General features: G+C 43.9%; 1 protein-coding gene across 2 annotated transcripts in view; it reads right to left on the bottom strand.

Annotated features, from left to right (window-relative positions):
* DCT (dopachrome tautomerase) overlaps window positions 1-27,748 on the bottom strand; it is a 72,212-nt gene extending 44,464 nt beyond the window's left edge. The window contains exons 1-3 of one of the 2 annotated variants that reach the window (XM_029604739.1): window positions 27,278-27,748; window positions 5,689-5,988; window positions 3,504-3,604 (exon numbers count right to left, since the gene is read on the bottom strand). In XM_029604739.1, the coding sequence (XP_029460599.1) occupies window positions 3,504-3,604; window positions 5,689-5,988; window positions 27,278-27,575 (699 nt within the window). In that variant the 5' untranslated portion in view covers window positions 27,576-27,748. The remainder of the gene's footprint in view (window positions 1-3,503; window positions 3,605-5,688; window positions 5,989-27,277) is intronic. The other variant, XM_029604738.1, reaches the window with a different exon arrangement.

Here is a 27,748-nt window from a genome sequence, read left to right as displayed (position 1 = left end):
GGCTGAATTTGCTGTTATCTGGAAACCGATGTGATGTCTCGTGCGAATGTCGGTATAGAAAAATGTTAAATAAAAAAAAAAAAATAGAAGTAAAAACCTATGTGTGTGTGAGGGAGTGTATGGATATGTGGGAGTGGGATCCTGTGTGTAAGAGAGCATGTGAGAGCATGTGTGTTTCTATGAGAATATGAAGCTGTGTGTGAGAGGGCATGTAAAAGTGAGAGCCTGTGTGTGTGTGGGAGGGAATGGAAGATAGAATGTGAGAGCCTGTGTGTGTACGTATGTATGGGAGTGGGAACCTGCATGTGTGAAAGAGCATGTGAGAGCTTGTGTGTTTGAATGTGAGAGAGCATGTAAGAGTGAGTGCCTGGCTGTGGCTGTAGGGGAATAGGAGCCTACATGTGAGAATGAGAGCTTGTATGTTTTAGTAAGAATGGGAGCATGTGTGTAAGAGCATGTGAGAATGAGAGCATGTGTGTGTGAGTGAAAGTCTGCATGTGAGAGAGAGCATGTGAGAGCCAGCACATGAGCATGGAAGCCTGTGTGTATGTGAGAAAGAGCAAGAAAGAGTTGGATCCTGAGTGAGAGAAAATGAGTATGTGTGAGAACACGTGAGAGAAAGCCTGTGTGTGTGTGTATGGAGGAAGGAAAAAAGACAGGAGGAGAGAGAAGAAAAAGAAAAAAAAGAGACCCTGAGAAAGGAATAAAGAAAAGACAGACAAAGGGAAAAAAGAAACTGGGACCAACCAATTAGAAAAATAAGATCAAACAATAAAGGTAAAAAATACATTTTGCCTTTCAGCGATTGGAATATGCCATCTTTGGGAATATGCATTTCTTATATCTGTATTTTGTTTTTTCTTCAGTATTCCAGTGTTTACAGTCTGGTTCTCAGGCTTTCCATTTCAGTTTTGTCTTCATGTTTCTGTTTCTAATTTGTAGTCCCTTATTCGGTATTAGGTAATAGTCTGTCTGTGTTGCGCATGTGTGACAGAGAAGCAGTGTTTTGGCTAGTGTGTAGTTTCTCTTGAGGGATTTGTAGCAGTCTGATTTGTTCTGTTTTCTCACTAGCAGGCCGATACAGTATGGTGCGCTTGGCTAAGTGCACCGTTTAGCATGAGATTTGCCGCGTGTTTTCGACACACGTCTATTACCCCTTATACAGTAAGGGGTTTAGCTAGTCAAAAATGCTTGGCCAACCCCCCCCTGAAAAAACTAATAGCGCTCATCACATGCAAATGCGTGTTGATGAGGCTATTAGTTAGTCCCCGGAATACTGAAAGTAAAATGTGCAGTCAAGTTGCACATTTTACACTCAGAAATTAACACCTGTCCAAGCAATATTAAGTCAGAGGAACCAAAACTTAAAAAAAAAAAGAAAGTAAAAAAAAAATGTGCCCGTCGGTCAGTGGTTAGCAAAACGGATGCTCAATTTAACCGGCATCCGTTTTCCGAACCCGTGGCTGTCAGCGGGTTCAGAAACAGATGCCAGTAAAATAGAGCGTTGGTTGTTGGACTGCTGACAGCCACCTCTACCACTAATGAGGCACTAGTGACACGCTATTGTCCCTCGCCCTCCTTATTAGCGCACCATCTCATTTAAATACTGAATCGCACGCCCAAGAGACGTGGCTGGGCGAGCGTCAGAAGAGCAACACGGAAGAGCGATACGGAGCGCCCGCTCTCCTGCATTTCTTTCTGTATTGGCTTATAGGTAGGGTATTAGTGTTCTAGGGCCTGGTGTGCTATTTGCTTTGTTTCCTTTTCATAGATAAGATTGTTGCTGTTTGAGTCCTGGGAGTTACTGCTGTTATTGAATGGTAAGGTTCTAGGTAGTTATTTATTTTTTATTTTGCATGGGTTTCTGTAACTTTGCAAAGTCATGCAAAATGGGTTTGGCAGGGAAGGGAATTTGTTTTGCTGTCACTGAGGTGTCACTGGAATTTGAATTTATTTTTTTTTGCATGTCCTAGTTCTGTTCTGCACCTGTTGCAAATCTTTGTATGATTATTATTATTATTGCTGTTTTATTGTAGTTAAGATATTCTCTGCACTTTTGGAAAGAGAGTACACAAAAGAATATTTTTGTTTTATTATGTGATTGGATCTGATGTTTCTGTTAAGTGTTCTTTATTTACTTTTTACATAATATTGTATATTTACAAACGTCAATAAATATAAAATAAATTAATACAGATTAATGAGGCATTTTTAAAGTTGGTAAGTACATGAAGTAATAGAATTAAAATATTTTAAAATGTTACTCATGATTATGGATATTGCAGACTATTCAGAAATCCAGTGTGGCATGTATGCTAATGCAGCTAGTAGGGCCTAGATCAGTATGTCTACTGCCCACCCAGGTTAACCTTGCTCCTCCCCCCCAAAAAACCCCCCCAAAACAATTCAGTTCTGGCTACACCACTGCCTTGGGCTGACCTTGCATGGTAATTCTTATATTCTTAATAAATGCATTTTGGTTAAAGCCAGGGCTAGCTCAACCACTTTGTGTTGATATAAAGCCTTTTGATAACCTAGTCAAGAAAGTCAACGCAATAGACTGTGAGGTTCACCAGGTTTTATTTAGGAGCTAACAAGCGACAACAGGAAGGCATTGTCTATTTATGCTGAAATCTAAAACAATCATCCTAAGACTCAATGTTTGTTTTTTCTTAAAGAAGTTACAAGTAAATATTGTATTGTAGATTTTGAGAGCAAGTTTCTTTCTAAATTCACACATTTCCACTTCTGGATCCATTAGAAAAGAGCCTGCAACTTGCAAAAGTAGAAAATGTCTAGAAAACATTTTAACATATTTCATAATCTCATAGTGGAAACCCTCTTCCAAGCTCTCATTCCCACCCTTTTCTCCTTTTCCCCCCAAACTGGATCTCTCCTCTTTCCCTTAACCATCTCGCAGGAATGGTTTGTTAACTTTAGCATATGTTCTGGTGTTTACAGTCTGGTTCTCAGGCTTTCCATTTCAGTTTTGTCTTCATGTTTCTGTTTCTAATTTGTAGTCCCTTATTCGGTATTAGGTAATAGTCTGTCTGTGTTGCGCATGTGTGACAGAGAAGCAGTATTTTGGCTAGTGTGTAGTTTCTCTGCAGGGATTTGTAGCAGTCTGATTTGTTCTGTTTTCTCACTAGCAGGCCGATACAGTATGGTGCGCCTGGTGCGCGAACAAAAGTACACACGCGCATAGATTTAGAAAATCTACCCCAAACCGTTTTGAATTTCCCTGTTAGGAAATGTCCATATGATTATTTACTATTAGTTTATTTATATGCAACATGTGTGTTTCACAGTTGCCTAACTCCTATGAGTTTTCAGATCAGAAGAAAACTTGCTGTGTCCCCTGAAACAGGTCCTATGTAAGCCTTGATCTGTTCCAAGAAGGCACATGGGAGTGTTTGAAGGGTGCGAATACAGTAACATAAGGTAGTATCATGGGACCTTTGGGTCCATCGTTTTGCCTGGCGTGCCACAGAATGCTTACTAACCTGTAAGTCTCTTTCTAGTAGCAGCAAATGATATCTGTGCCAAGTAACAAAAGCTGGTCCCTGATGAGAGAAGTCTATGGCTGTGAATGGGCGACCAGGTCCTAAAAATCAGAAACATATGTTATATATTATAGCACACAAGTGGTACAAGTTTAGCTTCAAACTGTGCTAAAAGAAGGATATATGTGTTTGATTACACGCTGTATGCATTTCCCCTACAAGGCAGCATGTATGTAGTTTAATTATTCCTACCCGCTTTCTACCCATTTCTAGGTATTGAGGATTGGGTGGACAGTGATCACAGCCCCACCATGGGGAGTTCTGTAACCTTTTCTAAGCAGAATACTGTAGAGGTTTTCCATTGCCTTCTACAGCCCACAGCACATGGTCTTTCCTGGTGGCTCCTCATTCAGGCCTGACCCTGCTTAACATCTGAGATCTAAAGTTCTTGCTCTCCCAAACCAGTGTTGCTGGGGATGCAGTCACCGCACCAGCTCACCAACACCTCGCTGTAGGAAAAAGCATAGATGTATTTTTAGAGAGGTTTGGCATCCATCTAGGACTTTTACCCGCTGTTCCTGCACAGAGCCTTTGTGTGTTCAAAACAAGTTTATTCATGAAGAGGGTTGCATTGATTTGGAATAGAGAGTATGCCTATTGGGGGGAAATTTTCAATAGCCTGCATATATGCAAAGTACATGCACACTTTTAATGTGTGTACGTTGCAGCTAATTTTAAAATTTGGAAGCATAAAGTGCATGTGCTGCCAGTACCATGTAGTTTGTACTTGCTTGATTGTGTAGGTGGCCGCTTGAGGGCAAAATAGCATGCACACGCTTGAAAATGGAACGCACACGTGGTGTTTTCCTGCCTCTGGTGAACGGCTTTGGAAATTGTGCTCGTTATGTGCATGTCCACCGACTCTCCTTCGCAGCTGTTTATAACCATAGCTGGTCTCAGGATTTTCTGATATCTAAAAAGCCTCCTGGCTTATTACCGCCTGGAATGGTTGGCATGACGGAAGTGGGAGGTGCTTTTCAGCAACCTGAGCCATGTCTTCTTAGGAATGAAATGGAAAGTGGATACTAGGGATGTGAATCGTTTTTTGACGATTTAAAGCAATCGTCAGATATATTTTAAATCGTCAAAAATTCCCCCGATTTATCATCAAAAAATCGTAAATCGGGGGAGGGGTTTGATTCAAAATGGCGCTGGCCATTTTGAATATTGCCAATATTCAAAATGGCCAGCGCCATTTTGAATATTGGCAATATGGCCTGTGTGCAGGAAGTCGCTCCCGGACCCCCGCTGGACTTTTGGAAAGTCTTGTGGGGGTCAGGAGGCCCCCCCCAAGCTGGCCAAAAGTCCCTGGGGGTCCAGCGGGGGTCCAGGGGCGATCTGCATGAGTGACGTCAGGAGCCAGGAACCAAAATGGCGCCGGCGCTACCTTTGCCCTGTCACATGATAAGGGCAAAGGGCCACCGGCGCCATTTCTCTTAACGCAGCCGTGGCCAGAGAGCGGGAGATCGCGCCGGGACCCCCCCACTGGACCCCAGGTAATTTAAAACATTTTGGGGGGGTTCGGGAGGGTGGGGGATTTGTTTTAAAGGTTCGGAGTGGGTTTTAGGGTTTATTTGGTGTGCCGGTTTTCCCGCCCTCCCCCAATTTACGATTTTTAACGATTTTTAAAAAAAACAAAACACAACGATCAGATTTCCCTCCCCCCCCAGCCAAAATCGATCGTTAAGACGATCGATCACACGATTCACACCCCTAGTGGAATACAAAGGGAGGCATGCTGATGCTTTTGCTTGCTCTGGTTGGGGAAAATAAAGTCTGCAAAAGTTTTGTTAGTAGTTTTTAACTTGGGTGTCAGCCTGTCCCAGGAAGGGAAAGGTGAAGGTACTTTTTGTACCTTTAAGAATTAGTCTTGCAATAGATCGGAGGGGGTGGGGAAACTTGGCATGAGGATGTATTGAAATCTGAGTGTGAGGGAATTAACACTGTTCCAGAGACATAAACTGATAACTATAATTCAGTTGGGTATGATTTTCTGTTCACCATGTTAAGGAACAGACTTACAGGTTCTATTTAACTGGATAATTCAAAGAGGTTTTTTTTTTTTATCCCTAGTGGCCTCTGTTACCTTCCTCAGCTTACTTCAACGGAACATTACTTCACCAACCTAGTAGCGTGTCCCTGACTGAATAATAATGGAGCCACACAAAGTAATTATAAATGCTGGCATTTGCCACTTGCGGTTCTGTTCCATTAGGCCCAAGTAGACTGAGCCAGTGCTGCTTGGCTATCACATAGTCTGGGTGAATTGTGTTCTTGGCACGATCTAAAGCATCTAAAAACTGCTCTCTCTCTTGAGGCGTCAAGGAATGGATGTTCTTCCGAACAACTGGCGTTTTCCTCTGTTCACAGCTGGGGCCAGTCCATCCAAATTTGCAGCCTCCACAGTTATAGCCAGCAAAGTTTCCTAGATGAAAAAGAAATAGCCTAGGTTTATGGTTTCACAAAAGTAGCTTGCACTTAAACATGAATATAATTATAAAGAGGAAAGTGTACGGTGGTTGCCACGTTAGTCCCCTTGAATATCTAGAAATAAGGATGAACAAACAATTGGTAGGCTTATTAGATTAACAATAAATACAGCTGTAATGGTATATGCAGACTACCTAAGGTCTAGTTGACTCTCTGCTATTTAAACCCAGTGTAACTGCATTGTTTTTCACTGAATTGATGAAGGAAGCACAGCTCTCAATAGCTAGTCACAGATAGATTATCAGATCAATAAAAAGGCATCACCTACCACTTGTATGCTGATCCTTATTTCTACATGATTTAAAAAAACAAAACAAACCAACAATGCAATACTGCTAAAGCCAAACTATTTTATCAACAAAAACTCGTGTGACTTGCAGAATAATAGGAGCCAGGGAGGCTGCTATACTAATAAGAAATAGATGAATACCCAACAAGAAAAACTATTATATGAAATGTGGTGGTTATTAGTTCATAGCAAAAAATGAAAGGGGAGCTGGACAATGATTCTGTTTCCAGGATTCAAGAAACTAGGGGAATGAATTTTGTGCAGTTCCTGTGCGTTGCGGTGACATTGCAGCCTGAATAATGGGCTTGGTAACACCTGAGCAGGAAAACTTCCTCTATAAATGGAATGCATACATACTCATTATTAAATGAAATACACTAAATGAAGGGGGCCAGAGAACAAAACTGACTGTCAGGGTCTGGGTCCTTGATGATTTGGGACTAGCTCTTTTCATAAGAGAGAGAAAAAAAGATTTGTATTTCCTTTTAACCTTTTCTATACGCTATACACAGTCTCTGCAGGACAGATGATCCCTTCAGACTGTCTGCATACAGCTTTCGACTTTACTGCTGTGGGACAACCAAAGAGATGAGTGCACGTCTGTTCCAGTGTTAAGTCTATGCATGAAAACAAAAAATGCATGCCTTAGGAATGGACGAGATCCCCCTTCTACAACTATTATCTGAGTTTTGCTTCTGTGGCACCTCAGGTCAATTTTGTTATTACTTGACAGACTACGTGGAAAAGTGAAAAATTAATGATTGCCTATCAAGGGTTACTTAAGTCTGTTAATACAACATCAGAACATGTAGGCAAATACATTTCAAAGAGCTATTTACTAATTTGTTGTAATGTGCCCGTTTTTTGTTTACTTTCAGTTGGGCTGCTTTTCTTTTTTAAAACCTACTGCCCCTCTCCCAACCGAGGTGGATCGCTGCTTTCTTTCTTAAACTTACTCCTCCCTCTCCTGAGCCTGCCCACGATTTTTAAATTCCATCTCCCCGAGTTGGCACTTCTTTTTTGTCTGCCACCCTCACACTTATCTGAGCTATGCTACTGTTTTCTTTAAGCTTACTGTTAACTCCGTTTCCTTTAGTACTGCCAGACCAGTTCAGATGAGTGGGTAATGTCCCTCTGCCAGCAGATGGAGATAGAGAAGAAAAGCTCAAAGCTCACCACTCCCCTTATAGGGGTTTGGTGCAGCCCTCAGCTCTTCGGTGTCCTATGTCAAAGCTAAAACAATTGAAGGCAATTGCTCTGTTTTGGTTTCCAAATTACCACCACAACCAAACCTAATGTGGCCAAAAAACCACTCCAAGGTCATTAACCAAGAGAAATGCTTCTAGTTTTCTGATCTTATTAGACTGAAAGCCCTTGATATCCAAGCTGCCCTGGGTGGGTTCTGGAATGGTTTGGCAGAACTAAAGGAAATGAAATTAACAAGGAAGTTTAAATGTTACCTTCATCATCCATGACAAACCAAACCAGATGAGTGGGATGTATCCAAGCTCTACCCAGACCAAGGATGTATCCAAGCTCTACCCAGACCCAGAAGGAAACCAGGAAAGCTCTCAGGACTTACAAGTCGTAGCTTCTCCTAGCCTGCACATCTACCATAAGCTTAAAGCTGCTTAGACCAGAGATACAGAGAAGCAAGTGCACTTACCCTACCATTATCCTCTGGAAAGACAAATTCTGACTATGCCTACAAGGATTCCTGCACCCTCATCGAGCAGACTTCTGACCCTCTGGGACCTCTAAATGCTTGCTGGAGTGGGCCGAAGTGCTCATCTCCTTGATTCCTCCTGAAATTGCTTCTTTAGAAACCACTGTGCTTCAATAGGGCACATCAATAGACCAAAGACCTATCTGAAATTCAGAAGGAACTGGTCATCTATAAACATCTCAAAGGACTTAAGAATGGCTGGCCATGCCCTGGTTTATATCACCCAGCTTTTTCACCATCATAAGTGAGAAAAGCCTGATTCTGACAGAAGTGAAACACTACCCTCAAAAGAGGGAGAGTATTAGTCACAGAGATGACCTTTCTTTTAAGATTGACAAAGGCCCCCAAGGTGACCAACTTCAACTCCAAGACTTAGATGCTATTCTGCAGGGCTTGAGAGGAAAGGAAGTCAGATCTCTTCAAACTAAGCTCAGGCTCCAAGTTGAGAAGACCTCCCATAGCAGAGGACTTACATGCCTTACTCTCTATAAGAAAGTCTCTCACCCAAGAAAACTGCTATGACTGTCCCTTGTAGCAAGCCAGAGCAGTCTCTGCCTTCATCTCATTCTTCTCTGGCAGAAAGACAAGATTAAAGGAATAAAGGCTCCAAACTCTTACCCAGGTCCGCTACATGGTCCTTTTTTGTACCACTAAATATCCTTGCTATGTAGTCTGATTCTCTCAACATCCAAGATTATAAAAGAGAGTCGAAGGGATCTTCTAGGGAAGAATCCTCTGGCCAGGGGAAAAAGTGAAAGAGCGCTTCTGCTTGCTCCCTTCGGAACTCAGTCCAGGAATGTTTGGGCTCCCAGCAGGAACAAGTGCAAGAGATGATTCTATCAGGCTATCCAAATCCCCTTGGCTGCTGCTTTCCTTTTTCAGCTGAAGAACTTGCTCATTATGGAGTTTACCATGCTGATATGAAATCCACCCATGGAAGTGTTCCACTTGTCTCCTAGCAGGGCAAAAACTACTTCTGCCAGTCCTCATATATACAATGGTGGTATCAGCCATATAAGTTGCTGTTAAGGCCTGCAGGGGAACATTCCTTGACTCACTTACCTGAGGGCTACTAGATTTACTTAGCTTGCTCATATCAGTTAATGGCATTACATTGATCACCACTACCTGGGCTATCTTCTTCCAAGCTAGAAGCTAGGATTTCTGGAGCAATAGATGGTTGGCTCTGGCCCTCAGCCTAGATTTGGATTCAATAATTCTCCACTAGGACTCATGTCCCTGCTTCAGCTGCCCTGGATCATAACTTCTCTCCCAACCTATAAGGTTCATACCTATGGCATGAAATAACCATGAAGGAGACTCCAAAGTCATTCCCTGCAGGAAACAGCTATGAAAAGCCACCTGCTTTTGTGCCTTCTAAGCTCTCTAGAGAGAGGGAAAATAGCCTTGTGACACTGGATTACTGGATATTACCCTGAGAAGAGTGTGACTTGAATGAGATACATGTGGGCCTGCATCCAAGGAACTGCATTCAGATTTGTTGCCTTGGAGTTTAGGACCTGCACACTAGAGCATGCTCACAGTAAAAATGGAAATGGGAGATCTGGACACAGGCATAAAGCTTTAGTCTTTGATGAAAGAGGCCATAAGGCTACATTCTTCTTTGGGTACAAGAGGGCTTCCCTATACTCCAGAGATTGGGAATAAAACTAATTGCTGTTCAAAATAATTATGAGTCAGCCTAGGATTCCATACCTGCATAATCCTGGCTGAGGCTGAATGACTTTCCTGCTCTAACTTGGCCCTGAATAGTCAGACATTGACTAGAGGAGGAACAAGAGTCCTTCTCAGTATAGGGAAGCCTTTACTATTCATCGACCATCGACCGGGGTCATGGTTAGCATAAGCAGAGAGCCTGATAGCTGCCAGTGAGGGATCCAGGATAATACAGCTGAAAACATCTGGTAGTAACCCCTGAAGAAATAAGGGAAAATGCCTCTGTGTATCCATGTGGGGAACCAACTAAGAAGAGGTTGTCATTCTGCATGGGTACCCCATGAATAGGAGAGCAAATAACCTGTTTTGGGAGTCCTGAAATAAATAGTACTATGCACCAATCTCATTTCAAGAGAGAGATGGAGCCCCAAAACCTGTGGCTGACTGAACCAACCTAATGCCATTGCCCACAAGAGGTCAAAGTGGTATCTGACCCCCAGGGCAGAAGACACCAAGAACTTAGCCCACAGTGCGGGGGGCTGCCTCAGCAGAACTCATTGTCCTGGACTATCTCATTGAGGAATGGAGAATGATGCCTGAGCAGATTACTTGTAGTCTCTGAAAAAATCCCAGCCAGGGAAGGAAGAAGAGAGCTTCCAATAAGCACCCCTATCTCTGAACTTAAATCCATATCCTTCCAGGAGTTCTCTAAAAGACAGCTCTTAGAGAGGCTGAAACTGTTTAACAAGGCCAAGATGATAATGGTTGTGGAAGAGCTCCCAAGAAGAATGGCTATGAATACTGTGGCTCCATCTTGAACTAGCCAGGAGCAGGGCATATGGGGGATCCAACTACAGGAGCTGCTAGCATCACTTACTTCCACTGTGCAAGATTCACCAGCTGTGAATCTGTTCAGGAGTAGTAGGTCCCTGCATAGAGAGGTTCCTTCCTCTGCCTACTGTTTCCTGCAGGGAAGGTCATCATGGCCTCCTCCGAGGGATGTTGTACCTAACACAGGAGGTCTTAAATCACAAAGCCACTGCATATAGATGACTGGGAAGAAGGACTATAGAAAAAGAAAAATAATTAAAGCAGATACTTAATATTTCTATCATGTGTACATCCATGAAATGTAGTCTTAAAAGACAAGGACAACCCGCTTGGTGATCCAACACCACATTCTTCTCTGTCCTGGGAAGGGAATATAGATACCTCATGGTCTTGGCTGGAATCAGATGCCTTAAACCGAGGAAATCCCATTTCCAACAGGTGTAGCAGGAAGCGCTTGGGGGAAATCAACAAGGGGAAGGGGAGGAGACAGTGCCTGCAAGCACCCAGGAATATGGGTTCCCCCTCTCATTGCTCATCCAAGAGCTGCAGGAGGTCATGCCCTGGAATTAAAGGTCACCATCTACTCTTTCCTGAACAGCTTCCCCACTGAGGCATTATCACTTTCTGAGGAGGCAATCACCCCCTATCTGCCAGATCGGCTATCTCCTTTTCCTCTTGTCAGCTGATTCCCTAGATCAATGAGGTCCTTCTGTGTAGGGACATGCATAAGGCCTGGGAATGGTTCAAGTAGGAATCTAAAGCTCTGCCTAAACAAAGCCACCATGGAATGTTTTATTTTTTTTACAGGCTGCAGCAATCTTCAGCATCACAACATCACAAGCCTAACTTGACCTTAAAAATCCCTCTGGCAAGCTTCATTTGTGTAAAGGGGAAGAGAGTCGTTTCTACAGGGTATTCCCGCCATTGCTCCACTAGCAGGGAGGGCAGGAGAGAGGAGCTCTAACATGCCTATGAGGTTGCCTACTGAAATAATTAAAACAGTAGAGAACTGGAGGTGTGACAATTCTTTCGTGCCTGAGGGTAAACTTGTAGCCCCCTAGAACTTTCTTGTTTGATTGTCAAGGGGAAGAGGGAGGAAAATAGCAGCATACTTGATTTATTGCTCATTTCTTTTGTGCAAAATGGTGGTAAAATGGCTGCCGATCACAACAAAAGGAGAGCACTGACCAGACCCTGTTCTATGTGCACTGGTATGTTGCTTTCCCCTGTAGGGCCAGTACTTGATCTGGTAACCCACCTTTGGCAGGGTGCCAACCCTCCACTGATTACAGTCACCCTCCTGGTATCTGCCTATTCCCAAACCAGGCAGATTGCACTGACTGCCAATGCTAAATTTCTGTGACATATCTGTGATGCTGCACTTCCCTTTTTTCATGGCCAAACCAATAACAAGAGGAGGGAGGGAGAGGAAAGGATGATTAGTTTCCCTGACCGAATACAAATCTGTAACAGCACCATAGAAGACCTGGAGGCAGTCTGGGAAGAGGCTATACTGCAAGCCTATTTTTTGAAAATAAACTTTACTGTTATTGTTCTCCAAGACTAGAGAGAGAACGTGCTGTTAGTAGCTTCTGCTGCCAGATCCATGAAGGGAACAAAGTCACCAGGGACGACTCAGTGCTTGACCCATGGGTGCAGGAACTCATAATCCAACTTAATCACTTCCAAAGGGGGAAGGGAAAGTGTTATGCTTGGACTAAGGGGGAGTTGGCACTGCCTGTGGGGAGGAGCCCCACAGGCCCCCATCATCAGTAGGTGAGGCAGACAAGAAGCAGAGACAATGCCTGAGCTTCACCACTACCAGCCCATGTTCCCCTTAGGTTGAGCCCTCGGGTGCCGGGGTCAGATGGAATTACGTGGGGCCTCTGCAGAGATGGAAGTCCAGAAGAGGGATAAGAAACAGGAGTGCAGGCCAAGTCTGGAACAGGAGATGAAGCCCGAGTAAAGATCCACGCAAGGATCAAAACAGGCGGCGGACTCACAGCTGATGTCCAGGCAAGGGTCGTGGCAGGCAGCTTAGCTCGTAGTCTGTATCCAGGCAAGGGTCATGGCAGGCAGCATAGTTTGCTGCCTGCCATGACCATGACCATGTAGCCTGAAGTCAAAGTCCAGTCCGAAATCAAAGCCAAGGTCAACCCAGGGGCAAGGAAGGAACTCAGGAACAGACAAAGCACGTCTCTGAAGAGAGGACCTATTGCCAAGGCAAGAACTGCAGGCAGGGACTTGCCTTAAATAGTCCCTGGGCAGTGATGTCATCAGCAGGGGCTGCTGACACTTTCCCGCAATGGGCCCTTTAAATGTAGAAGAGGGGCGCGTGTGCGTGCCTAGGGAACACTGTGGAGGAAGTCAGCAGCGTTGGAACGGTGGCCAGACTGCAAAGAGATGCGTCGGTGTCGGTAGTGCTCTGGCCGAGAAGAAGTGTCCTGCAGTGGACGGCAGTGGCAGACTCAATGGCGGCAGCTCCCTGCCACAATTAGGAGGCCTGGAACTGGCCCAACTGGCCCGGAGCAGCGTCGGGTGAGAGAAGCTGGTCGCGGGAACCGGCAAGTGTAACAGTAAATCAGTTCCAACAGGATAATCACCTGGAGTGTTCCCAAAACTTGGCATACGCTCCACCAGGAATGTGAGCCTGCAACCTGCCTGGGAGTGGCCTAATTCTAGCTACAGTACCAGTACCAGTGCATGTGTCTGCACCATTGCTGGAGATAGAAAAATACGAAAGAGCTGAAGGCTGCACCAGACTCCTGTAAAGAACTGACATCAACCTAAGCTTTTTTGCTCTGTCTCCATCTGCTGGTAAGGGGACATAACCCCCTCATCTGGACTGGTCTGGCATGGATGATAAGGAAATTGTTTGGTTTCTTCTATATTGGAATCTGCCATAGTGTACTCACATTAATCATTTTTGTCAACACCTTACAATTGATCCATGGGCAGGGTGAGGGGTGCAGGCATTTTGTGCAGAAGGTGATAGGGAAGGAAAAGGAGTAGGAAAGGGGAAGAAATGCAAGAGTGGGGGCAGGAGTGGGGGAAGAGGAATTTGAGTGGTGAAAAGGAAGGAGGAGGATGTGAGGGATGGGAAGGAGAGATGGATGGATAAAAGAGAAAGAGTCTCAATGCGTGGATGAGACGATGATGCAAGGAAGAGAGATTCAGTTTTGTAAGGAACTGGGGAACCTTTTGGGGAAGGGGGAGTCTTCCAAAGGGATGGGCTCCACCTTAACCAGGATAGAACCAGACTGCTGGCACTAACCTTTAAAAAGGAGATAGAGCAGCTTTTAAACTAGAACAAAGGGGAAAGCCGACAATCGCTCAGCAGCACATGGTTCGGAGGGAGGTAGCTTCAAAGCCTACTAATGATGCATAAGAATTAGGGCATCTCTACAGTGAGCTTCCAATAATAAGAAAAGTAGTCCATGTGCCTGTAACTAAAAACTCACCTGAGCTAAAAAATTCTAATTTGTCCCTATCAATTAAAAAGCAGAATGAAAATACAAACAAAAAACAAACTTTGAAATGTTTGTATGCTAATGCCAGAAGTCTAAGAAGTAAGATGGGAGAATTAGAATGTATAGCGCGTGCGGGGTACATTTGTGCGTGCTACCCGGCGCGCACAAATGTACACCCGATGTTATAACATGTGTGCGCTGCCGCACGCATGTTATAAAATCCAGGGTCGGCGCGTGCAAGGGGGTGCACACTTGTGCACCTTGCACGCGCCGAACCCTAGGGGAGTCCCGATGGCTTTCCCTGTTCCCTACAAGGTGCGCCGACCCTGGATTTTGTAACATGCGCGCATGTTATAAAATCGGGTGTACATTTGTGTGCGCTGGGTAGCGCGCACAAATGTAGCCCGCGCTCGTTTAAAAATCCAACCCAGTGTCTGTATAGGGATCTATAGCTATCCGGTTTGTTTTGTTTCCTCAGTAGTTGGTGTATTGGTATTCTAGGACCCAGTGTAATATTTACCCTTGCTTATTCACAGGTAGGGTTATTGTTGTTTGAGTTCTTGGTGTTATTACTGTTATGTTACAATGGGATTGCAGTATAGATTTTGAGTGTCTTTTTTACGGGGTTTTGTGTTAGTTCACAATGTGCCTGGCAGTGGAAGGTATGTGTGCTGCTGTTACTGTGAGGTGACACCAGAATTTGAAAATATCTTTTAGTATGATGAGCTGGACTCGGAGGGAACTTTTCTTCCACCACTCCCCCCCCCCACCTTCCCCTCCCTTCCCCTATCTAACCCACCCCCCAGCCCTACCTAAATCCCCCCCCTACCATATTTCAAGGAGTTACGCCTGTCTCTGGCGTAACTTGCGCACGCCGGCCGGCTGCCAGCGCACCATCCCCCGGCACAGCTACTGTGCCAGAGGCCTCGGTCCCGCCCCCACCCCTTTTTCAAAGCCCCGGGACATACGCGCATCCTGGGGCTTTGAAAAAGGGGTGGGGGCGGGACAGAGGCCTCTGGTGCAAGGGGGGGCGGGTTTAAAGGGTTACACTCGTAACCCTTTGAAAATCTACCCCATTATATGCTAGCAGAATCTCATCATGGTCACACACACAGAGCAGAGACAGACTCTCACCAAATACAGAATAAAGGATCACAAATTAGACAAACTGAAATGGAAACCCCAAGAAGACAGACTTTGTGTATTAACAATGGAAAAACAGAACCACCATTCCTCATAAAACAAATAAAATCAAGAAACATAAAGCATCAGTTATAATAGTAAAACCATACTAATAAAAGAATATTTTAAAACTACTGATAAATAGAATTTCTATTCATTAAAATCATATACATTTTTTACAATTTCCCAAACACCAATAAAATATTTCAAAACAGCACATATATCAAATAACACCCAATAATTAAAACTAATAAGGATTTTAAAAAACCCCTGCTGTCCCCTTCTGTGGGAGCTCTTGATTTCCAGTCACCCAGATATTTATTTATTTATTTATTTATTTATTTATTTAACATTTTTATATACTGAAATTCATGTAGACAATTACATATAGGTTCTCTCTCTCACACATACTTACATGTCCAATCTCCCTCACACATACACTGTAACATACATACACATTCATGCTCTTATACCCACCATAACCACTCGCTCTCACAGACACTGACACACTCTCAGGCTCTAAGACACTCTCTCCCCCTCCACACACACTCCCACACACAAACTCTTACTCCCCTGCATTTTCTCATACACACTCATGCTCTCACTCTCACTGGCTCCCTCACATACACACAAATACACACACCCAGGCAAGCTCCCAATCATTCTCACACAAATACACACACCCAGGCAAGCTCCCAGTCATTCTCACATACACACACACACACACACACACACTGACCCCCAGGCAAGCACCAATTCATTCTCACACACACATACACCACATACAGGCAGGCACCTATTCTCACACAAACCCCAAGAAGACACCCATTCATTCTCATACAAAGACACACCCCAAGGCAGGCATCCATGCATTCTCACTTTCTTTTGCCAGCAACCTCAGAGCCTCTCTCATTCCTCTGCTGCCACTGTCACTGCTGCCACGTGGCTATTGGGGAGTCGCTGATTGCTGCTACTGCCACTGAAGCCCATTCTGCTACCTCCTCTGTGCAGGCCCCATGGGTTTCCACTTCCTCCATGTTGATCTCGTACATTGTGAGATCCGCATAGAGAAAGTGCTACTCTTGCACATTACCAAAGATTACATGTGCCAATCAGTAAAAAGTAGTTTATTGTTTTTTACCTTTGCTGTCTGATTTTAGTTTTCTAATCGGTTGGTCACAGGCTGTTTTGTTCCACCTTCCCTTTCTTATTTTTTTGCCAATTCCTTTTATAGTCTTTTTTTCTATTTCTTTTCTCTCCATCTATCTTCTTCCCTCAAACACACACAGGCCGATACAGTACAGTGCTCTCCGATGGAGCGCACTGTTAGCCAGCATTTGGACGTGCGTTTTGGACGCGCTAGCTTTACCCCTTACTGAATAAGGGGTAATAGCGCGTCCAAAACGCACGTTCAACCCCCCTGAACCTAATAGCACCCGCAACATGCAAATGCATGTTGATGGCCCTATTAGGTATTCCCGCACGATTCAGAAAGCAAAATGTGCAGCCAAGCCGCACATTTTACTTTCAGAAATTAGCGCCTACCCAAAGGGAGGTGCTAATTTCTCCGGGCACCGGGAAAGTGCACAGAAAAGCAGTAAAAACTGCTTTTCTTGCACCCTCCAACTTAATATCATGGCGATATTAAGTTGGAGGTCCCGAAAGTTTAAAAAAGTAAAAAATTAAAAAAAAATTTTTTAAATGGGCCCGCGGCTGGTAGATCGAAAACCGGAGGTTCAATTTTGCCGGCGTCCGGTTTCCAAACCAGTGGCTGTCAGTGGGCTCGAGAACCAACGCCGGCAAAATTGAGCGTCGGCTGTCAAACCCGCTGACAGCTGCCGCTTCCATCAAAAAAGAGGTGCTAGGGACACGGTAGTGTCCCTAGCGCCTCTTTTTACCGCCGGGCCTAATTTTAATAAATTAAAATACCGAATTGCGCGCACAGGAGAGTGGCCTGTGCGTGCGCCAGGAGAGCGGGCACTCGCCCGCTCTCCCACATTTTTACTGTATCGGCCTGACAGTCAGGTTCTCATTCTCACATGCTTTCTCTCTCTCTCTCTCACACACACACACACATATAGGCTCTCACTCTCACATGCTCTCTCTCTCTCATACACATCTCCCCCCTCAACCTAACCTTCCAACTTCAGCTGCACACTTCCAATAGACCCATCAGAAGAGCGTACAAGGACATGCTATACACCCAGCCGGCCAAAACCTCACTAAGGAAACGCGCCCTCTCCACAGCTGGTCCTCCACTTTGGAACTCGCTCCCACCGGACCTCCGCCAAGAACCCTGCCCTCTGGTATTCAAAAAGAAGCTAAAAACATGGCTATTCAGCCAAGCGTTCCCTGAGAGCTAAGATCCGATGATTGGCGTTTCATAGACGTTGCTCTACTTATTCCACTGTATATATGTTTTGAATTGTACTAATTATGTTAGCTAATCATGTTTTTAATTTGCATTTCCACTTGTTCATTGTAAGTTCACTTCAACCTTGTTCCAATGTATCCGCCCCTGAGGCGACAGTTCTGTTCTCTGTAAACCGGTGCGATATGTATTCTATACAGGAACATCGGTATATAAAAATTATAAATAAATAAATAAATTAATACAATCATTCATACACATGCTGTCTGACTCTCACACACACAGGCTCTCTCTCACTCCCACATGCTGTCTTCCTCAAGCACAGGCTCTCACTGTCACATGCTGTCTCTCCCACACACACAGAGGCTCTCACATGCTGTCTCTGCAAACATTCAGGTCCTCACTCCCACACACAATCTCTCAACTCACTCTCACACACACACACAATCTCTCAACTCATCTCATACACACACACACACTCTACAGGACCTTAGCCTCTCTCTTGCCTCTGGGCCTCCTCTTCACGGGTCGCCGCAGGTTGGGCTCTGCAGCGGCCCTGATCTTCTCGGGCCGCCCGCAATGTGGGATCTGCAGCGGCGGCCCTGCTACATAGCTGCCTCCTCTTCTCAGCCCGCTGCAACTTGAGATTCGTGGATGACTATAAACGCTGCTCCTCTTCTGCACATGGCTGCTGCTCCTCCTCCTTCCTGCCCGCGCAGCTCCGGCAATGTTTTCTTCCAGGGCCGCGCGGGCAGGAAGGAGGAGGAGCACCTGCAGATTTGGATGCGACCTTTTTCCTCGGGCCGTGGTGACATGAGCTCCACCACGGCCCTGCTGATCTTCCTGCTGTGTGTGTCTGGCACACAGCACAGCACAGTGGTAGTTCGCTGCTCAGCTGCCAGTAGAGAATGGGAGCCTAGGTGTTTTGTGTGTGTGAGTGAGGAAGTGGTCTTGTGTGTGTATGTGAGAGGGAGAGCGCATGTGTGTAAGGAAGTCTGTGAGAGAAAGCATGAATCTGTGTGTGTGAAGGAGGAAGGGAAGAAGATAGAAGGCAAGAGAAGGAACAAAGAGAAGAGTGATCCTGGAGAAGGAATTAGGAAAAGACTGATAAGGGGAAAATAAAAAAAAAAGAGACCAGGACCAACCAATCAGAAAAATAAAAAGATCAGACAACAAAGGTTATAGAAAAAAAATATTTTGAGTTTTTAGCAATTGGAATATGCCATTTTTGGGTATGCGCATTTCTTATAATTTTGTATTTTGCTCTTTAGTGTACCACTGTTCAGAGTCTAATGTCTCATGCTTTCTATTTTGGTTTTGTCTGCATGTTTCTGTTTCTAATTTGTAGTCTCTTATTTCTGTATTAGGTAAGGGTTGGTCTGTGTGTGACTGAAGTGAGTATTTCTGCTGGCGTGTAGTTTCTCTATAGGGATTTGTAGCAATCTGGCTTGCTACAGTAGGAGGTGCATTAATGTTCTAGGGGCTGTATAGTATTTGATTTGTTGCTTTTTCACAGGGTTGTTATTTGAGTCCCGAGTGTCAGTGCTGTTATATAGTATGGCAAGCTTCTAGCCATCTTTTTTTTTGCTGAGGTGACTCCAGAATTTGAATACATTTTTTCAATTTGGCTTGTAATGTGAACTGTCATAATTCTGCTCTGCACTTGTTCTTCTGATTATCTTTATTTTATTGTAGTTTTGATGATCTCTGCCTTTCTGGAAAGAGGATTCATGAAAGAATACATTGCTTTATGACTCATTGATTGGATCTGTTGTTTATGTGTTCTTTGCTTTTTATTATGTATTCTTGTGTATTTATGAACTACAATAAATATAAAATAAATTAATACAGATTAATAAGGCATGTTTAGTATTGGTAAGTGCTTGAAATAATTGAGTTAAAATATTTTTTTAAAGTTTTACTCATGCATAAAGACTGTTGTTGACTACTTAGAAACCTACTGTAGGGTGCATGCTAAGGCATTATTTATCTATAAGAGTATAATAAGTAGGGCTCAGACTGAGGTTTACCTTGGACCCACCGTTCTGGCTACTCCACTGTCTTGAAAGCACATTTATTACTTCATCATTTTATTAATCCAACATAAGTCATAAAGATTCCCTTTAGAACACAGGAAATCACACACTTCATGGCAAGAGCTGGTTTACATTTATATAAGTTTCTTCAAGCGCACGATACATTTAAATGAGATGCTTAGCAGAATGCAAGCAGTAAGGGGATCAATGAGTATTGAAAGTTGCTTAAACTTCTGTGGAGCCAAAGAATTTTACTGTACAGTACATGCCATGGTGAGGCTGATACCAGTGTTATTTGAACAGGTCGCAGAACAGCCCTTGATGATTTCTTGACAGTAGTGGATATCAACAAAGGGGTATTAACAGAAGTAAATGAACTTAAATTACAGAATACTTTAATTAGAAATCAGACGTTCTCTTGAAATACCATTCCATGCAATAAACCTAAATAGTCAGTACCCACTCATGAATGCTCATTTCTAGCTTCTACCTTCAATGGGAAAAAAAAAGACTGCACAGTTCCCGCACACTGTGGATACACATTGCATGCAAATAAAAATGATTTTTATCTAGAACTGAGTGACTGACTTACAATGCAGGTGCCCCACCGCTCGTTCAGTCTTATAATGTTGGATAAAGTACTGAGGTTGTCCTGTCATTCCACTTGATGTGAGGAAATAAGATCAATAAACAACAACAAAAGAAACAAAATAGATGGTGATACATTTTGATTGTAGTAACTTGATACATTGACTGGTTTTTGGGATCTAATATGGCCTTCATCAAACAGAAACAAAATGAGCAGCACTGACCGACTCATTGTGTTTTGACTTAAGAATATAAGAAATTGCCATGCTGGGTCAGACCAAGGGTCCATCAAGCCCAGCATCCTGTTTCCAACAGAGGCCAAAACCAGGCCACAAGAACCTGGCAATTACCCAAACACTAAGAAGATCCCATGCTACTGATGCAATTAATAGCAGTGGCTATTCCCTAAGTAAAATTGATTAATAGCCATTAATGGACTTCTCCTCCAAGAACTTATCCAAACCTTTTTTGAACCCAGCTACACTAACTGCACTAACCACATCCTCTGGCAACAAATTCCAGAGCTTTATTGTGCGTTGAGTGAAAAATAATTTTCTCCGATTAGTCTTAAATGTGCTACTTGCTAACTTCATGGAATGCCCCCTAGTCCTTCTATTATTCGAAAGTGAAAATAACCGAGTAACATCTACTCGTTCAAGACCTCTCATGATCTTAAAGACTTCTATCATATCTCCCGTGAGCCGTCTCTTCTCCAAGCTGAACAGCCCTAATCTCTTCAGCCTATCCTCATAGGGAAGCTGTTCCATCCCCTTTATCATTTTGGTTGCCCTTCTCTGTACCTTCTCCATCGCAACTATATCTTTTTTGAGATGCGGTGACCAGAATTGTACACAGTATTCAAGGTGTGGTCTCACCATGGAGCGACATAGAGGCATTATGACATTTTCCGTTCTATTAACCATTCCCTTCCTAATAATTCCTAACATTCTATTTGCTTTTTTGACTGCTGCAGCACACTGAGCTGACGATTTTAAAGTATTATCCATCCACTATGATGCCTAGATCTTTTCCTGGGTGGTAGCTCCTAATATGGAACCTAACATTGTGTAACTACAGCAACGGTTATTTTTCCCTATATGCAACACCTTGCACTTGTCCACATTAAATTTAATCTGCCATTTGGATGCCCAATCTTCAAGTCTTGCAAGGTCCTCCTGCAATGTATCACAGTCTGCTTGTGATTTAACTACTCTAAATAATTTTGTATCATCTGCAAATTTGATAACCTCACTCGTCGTATTCCTTTCCAGGTCATTTATATATATATAAAAAAGCACCGGTCCAAGTACAGATCCCTGAGGCACTCCACTGTTTACACTTTTCCACTGAGAAAATTGACCATTTAATCCTACTCTCTGTTTCCTGTCTTTTAACCAGCTTGTAATCCACGAAAGGACATCGCCTCCTATCCCATGACTTTTTAGTTTACGTAGAAGCCTCTCATGAGGAACTTTGTCAAACGCCTTCTGAAAATCCAAATACACTACATCTACCGTTCACCTTTATCCACATGTTTATTAACCCCTTCAAAAAAATGAAGCAGATTTGTTAGGCAAGACTTCCCTTGGGTAAATCCATGTTGACTATGTTCCATTAAATCATGTCTTTCTATATGCTTTACAATTTTGTTTATTTATTTATTTATTTATTTATTTAATTCTTTTATATACCGACCTTCATGACAGGTGTCATATCAAATCGGTTTACATGTAACAAGGGGGTAAACATTCTTATCAACCATTTAACAGTAAAATAATCAGAGGAGGTAATAAAGTTACATATAACAAGGAGATCGAACTTGGGAGAAGAAGAAAGAGAAGGACAGAGGAATAACCATTGTGATAAAAGGTATCACTAAGTAAGTTGTCCAGTAGGCTTGAGATGTGGAGATTGTTCTTGAGAATAGTTTCCACTATTTTTCCCGGCCCTGAAGTCAGGCTCACTGGTCTATAGTTACCTGGATTGCCCATGGAGCCTTTTTTAAATATTGGGGTTACATTGGCCACCCTCCAGTCTTCAGGTACAATGGATGATTTTAATGATAGGTTACAAATTTTAACTTGATGAAGGGAATGCTAACTCTTCAAGTTAGTCAAGAAGGGCTCCATTTGCCGCTGCTGTGCAGCTCGCTAATTAGATGGATAAACATACCCGGCTGAATGTACCCAGTCCTCTTAAAGTTAGCAGAGTTAGCCAGGTAGGTTAGCCAGCTAACTCCAAATAACTTAACAGGCTAACTTTGCTCCTCCCCAGAACGCCTATTGCACACCTACAGAACGCTCCTATGTTATTCGACTAGAATTGAGTCAGATAAGGGCTAAATATAGCCGGGTAAGCCATTTAGTCAGATAACTGTTATCCATATAAATGGCTTTTGAATAACAACCTCGAAATGTATTTAATAACTCCAAGAAAAAAGGTATCAGCCCCTCATTTTTTGATTATTGATCTTCAGTTCTGCACAATTTTAAAATGCAAAATCAACAAGCAAGTTTTGGAAACGAACCAAGGTAACACATGTGACACTAAAAAAAAATTGTACCCACCCAGTCAGATCTTCTATCACAGGAACACTGCAATAATCACTGTTGAAATTTACATTACTTTGTGCATTTCCTTTCTATTCTCCATTTTTCGCTCTCTTTGTGCATTCCTAAACTCAACAGCATGCCTGGGTGATATAGGATGAATGGAGAAAGGTTTCCTTAGCATTTCCAACTGGTTCCAGACAGTATCAGCCTTTGGGTGGTTGCCCAGGGCATCATGAGATGAGCAGTGGGCACCTCGAGCAATACTAGCATCGCCCATTGGGCTATGCTGGTGGGCTGGGTAGCAGCGGTGATCATAGGCACCCAGATTAAGGTAAGGCTTCAGGAGGTAACACTTGGATTCCTCTACCATACTGGGCCAGTCTCACACTATAAACTGCAAGATTATAGGATGTTGCAGCTCAAATTGCAAGACTGACCTTATGCAACAGCGGAAGCTGATGCCCTATTAAATGCTGCTCCCATGAGGTCCCAAACAAGAGTTGAGAATACAGCCACGGGATTGGTGGGAGATTGAGAGTACTGGGAATTGGGGGCACAAAGCAGGATACTTACATTATAATAGAGGGGGGGGGGGGATAAGGAGACTGTACATGGAGTGGTGGTAGAGGAACAGGAAGAGGGAGACCTACATGGGCTGTTGGTGAGGTTGCAAGGAGAGGAAGATTGCAAACAGGGTGGGAGGAGCAGAGAGAGGGGGGACTCAAGATGGGGGAATGAAAGGGGAGGGAGGACCCAGGATGTGAAGGGAGGGAAAATGAGAGTGGGGACAATGGAGAGTTGACTTGGACTGGTGAAACAGAGAGGGATAGAGGGTTGAAGAGAAAATTGAGAGTGTACAGAGGATTGGGACAGGGCAGATCAAATCGGGAGAGGAAGGTGGGCAGAGAGCGGTTAGAGGACATAGGAAGGGGAAGATGAAGAGGGAATCAGGATCTGAGATGGCAGGAGAAAAGGACTAGAGCTAGGGGAGAAGGTGAGTGACAGGGAGGGAGTTTGAATTGGTGAGGGGATGACAGGCAGAAGAAAGTAGATCAGGGCTGGAGATGGGATGAGTACAGAGGGTGGGAATGGGTGAAAGAGAAGGGGAATGTAAGAGTGAAGGAATGGGGAGGAGGTGATAGAGTAGGAGGAAGAACAGGGGTGAGATTGGGAGATAGAATTCTGGTAGGACTGAACAGGACAATAAGGTTAAGAGATGGAGAGTTGTAGGATGGGGGAGGGTAAGGGAGGGTGCTGGCAAAGTGAGAAAGGTAAAGAGATGGGGATAGAAAAACTTGGAGGAGGATGGTTGGAGAGAGAATAAGCCTGAGAATGGTGGAGGTGAGTGAGGCAGAACAATGGAGCCAGATGGCTGCAGATCAGTTAGGGCTGAAAGGGAGGCAATGGCAGGCAGAGTTGGGGAGGTGGTGGGGCAGGACTGAGGGGGAGGACAGGGTGAAATCTAGCTCTGTGTGAATAGAGGCAGAGAAAGGAGATGACAAGATCCATGTCAGAGACACAGGGACGAAAGTGAAGCAAATGGGAGGGGAGAGAAGAAACAGAACACGAGACTTGGAAGGCACTGAAAGCAGAAATAAGACCAGGACCAGCATGATTAGAAAATAATAAAATGCCCAAAAGTAGAAAGCATTTTAATTTTAGTGATGGGAAAATAGCTTTGGGAAATGTTCATCTCTGATGCCTTTGTATAGGAGAAAGTGCCTGTTTCTCTTTCTCCAATGTTGCACTGCATACACAATCTTGCTTCTTGGGGTTTCCAGTTCAGTTTTTTTTACATTTTGCTATATCTAATATGTGGTCCCTTATTTTATATTAGGTGAGGGCCTGTCTGTGATCTGCATGTGTGACAGAGCTGAGGTGTTATTCTAGTGTTTCTGTGCAGGGATCTGCAGCACTTTGACTTTTCTGTTTGCCCGGTAGGAAGTGTATTGGTGTTCTAGGTCCTGATGTAATATTTACAGTCCTGACTTTCATGGGTAGGATTTTTGCTGTTTTAGTACTAGAAGTTAGTGCTATTTTGGTATAATTTTATAGTTTGTAACATGTTTTTATTAGGTTTTGTGCTATTTCCAAAGTGCCTGGTAGCAGAGAATGTGTTACTTTTATTGAGGTGACTCCAGAATTTGTATATTATGTACAGTAAGAGAATGCCTGGAGGGAGGGGGAGATAATGGTTAGAGGGGAGGGGAGATGTGAGAAGAGAGATTGAGTGCCTGGAAGTGTAAGTGTGTGTGTGTGTGTGTGTGTGTGTGTGTGGGGGGGGGGGGGGAAGCGTATCTGATGGGAATGGAGAAAAAAGGGATAGAATTCCTGGAAGGTGGGGATGTGGGAGACAGGAGGAGAGAATGCCTTGAGGGAGGGAAAGTAGGGGAAGAGGGAGAGTATCTGGCAGGAAAGGATGGAGGGGAAGGGGGGAACATGCCTAGAGGGAGAAGAGAGAAGGTCTGGAGGAGGGAGACAATGTCAGACAGGAGAGATTGCTTGGAGAGAGGGAGGTGAGAATACCTGGACATAGAGAAAGAGGGGGAAGAATGGATGGAGGTGGGAGAAGAGGGAGACAATGTCTGGAGGGATGGAGAAGCAGGGGAGAATATATTGGAGGAGAGGGCACCATTTGCCCTAGAACCAGCCAAGGCACCAGATTTTCAGGACAAGCTGATTCGATTCTTATTTTTTTTTCTTCAAACTTTCTTTATACTGCACCTGTAGTCTTGCTTTTCTTAAGGAATGCAATAGAGAAATCAAAATTTCAGGTCCCTGGGTGCAGAGTAAAACCAGGACTGAAGCAATTCTATCTGAGACTTACACTCAGTGCTGCTCTTTTGGCTTGCAGGGCTTGCCAGAATAGCAACAGCACCTGAGGTCTGAACATGAGGGCCAGCCCAAACATTTCACTCAATACCAAAATTGTACATACACAGGCACTGCTGAAAAATCATTCTGCTAGTTTATTTTAAGCCATTGTATTAGCAGAATAGAGGGGGAACACTGTAAAATGTGTTCTGAATTATCCATGCCTACATAGAGCAATAATCCCTTGTGCCTACCTTCAAAATTAGATTTGTTTGGGAGTGTGTGAATGGACACTTCAGCTGTTTCATTCTTCTGTGGGGAATCCACTCCAGGAATCACAGCTCAGTCTCAATTTACACGTGCCCTGGAAATTTTAGAACTTTAAAGGTCACTGGGATCTGAAGAGTTAACTGACTAGGAAAATAGGAGGAAGGGGGGATATGTAAAGCTGAAAGTAATTCTCAAAGGCAAGTATAAACAGAGGGGAGAACATGTTTAAATGAATTATTTTTCTGTTTAAAAGTTATAAACAGACTGATGGGGAATTAAAGTTGTGGAGAAATGAGTTGATTTTTACAGAAAATGAATAATTGCCAATCACAGTATGTGTGTCTGGGAATTATTCATTTCCTATAATAAACATTTTACTAAAATATCTCAGAGTCTTGTGTCTGGTCTATGGGAGCTAAAACCTTACATTTTTGGTAAGCCCCGACGTGATTCCCAGGTTAGGCCTGGAGGGCTGCAAAAGTTGTTTTCTCTGCAGGATGGAAAGACCTTGGAATACCCTGATTGAGACAGATGGGAAGTGCAGTGGTACCTTGGCTGAGGCATCCGAGAGGTAGTGAAGAACCTTGGATACCCTGCTTGAGATAGACAGGACTATTGCCTAGTATGTACTGATATAGACTAGGTCAGGCTGGTAACGCAACTAAGAGTGATATATAAATCTTTATGCACAACAGAGTTATAGCATGAAACCTAACATAGCACTTGAGGCAGCCATCGCAAATTAAACACAAACATGCAAGAGAGCAGCTGAAATTGGAGCTTAGCCTTTGGGCTCAACACCATCTTCTTTAACTACATAAAATGAGGATGGATTTCCAAATTCTATATTTAAAAGAAGGGCTGAGCTTTTTATGTGTATTTATTTGGATTCATTACCGGCCTTTTTGAATAAAATTCTCTTACAACATATTAGAATGGCAGCATGCAATCAGAGATCGGCAGTAACTCAAGAGGTGCAGTCTGAAGAAGGTAGAAAGGTAAAAATGACTAGACTTGACAAACAAATCCCAGCAAAACAATAGATTGTGGCAACACAGTCAAGGAAGAAGATGCTGATAATAGTGCCAGGCAGTTTATAGGAATCAGTTCTGTTCTAATTCATGTGAGGGAGAAGGGTTCAGATGCTGGCTGGGGTGAAAGAAGTTATAGGTTTGGCATTAAAGGCCGGGAGGTTCTAACCTTTGAAGAAATACTCATCTGAATGAAATAACCATATACACCTTCCCCCCCCCCCCCCGACTTTTCCTTTCTGGTAGACCTTGCCCTCAATTTGCTTACAACACTGGCCAGTCTTGTTAGACATAGGTAGGTATTATGGGGCTTCTCTGACTCCTAGGAAATGCTATGTATCTCAGGGAGGGGGCAGACTCATGGTTCCGTGACCAGACTGCACTTACCTGTACACTGGCAGGTGCTGTTGAAGAACTTGAGGGGCCACCTCTCTCGGTCATCCACATTACGTAAAGTATAGGGCCCACTCCAGGGCCTGTTGTCCACCTCCACGGCAAGGCACTGACCTCGGCCTTCCAGAACGCCACACAGGTTCCGAGGCTCAGGGCCCAAGGGTGGGCAGCACTGCTTCCGAACCAGTGCCTCAACAGTCATACATGCCCGTGGGAACTGTGCTTTTGCTGGCCTCAGCGACCAGTTGCCCAGTAGCCACAGCATCCCCCACAAGTAGAATGGCAGCAGCATTATGCCCACTCCCCGCTTTACTAGCACCTTGAAACTAAGAACAAGATCAACCAGTGCTGCCTGCTGAGCTGCGCACACTGCATGCACCGACCAGTTCTAAAGAGGACTGTGGTTCTCCCGTTGTCGCAGTATGCCCTATATGCGCCGCCTCTTATACTCACTCCCAATTACTT

Source organism: Rhinatrema bivittatum, chromosome 5, assembly GCF_901001135.1.
Source record: "Rhinatrema bivittatum chromosome 5, aRhiBiv1.1, whole genome shotgun sequence".
Lineage (NCBI taxonomy): Eukaryota > Metazoa > Chordata > Amphibia > Gymnophiona > Rhinatrematidae > Rhinatrema > Rhinatrema bivittatum.
Note: the sequence above shows the minus strand (reverse complement) of the source record. Positions and strands in the feature narration are given on the sequence as shown.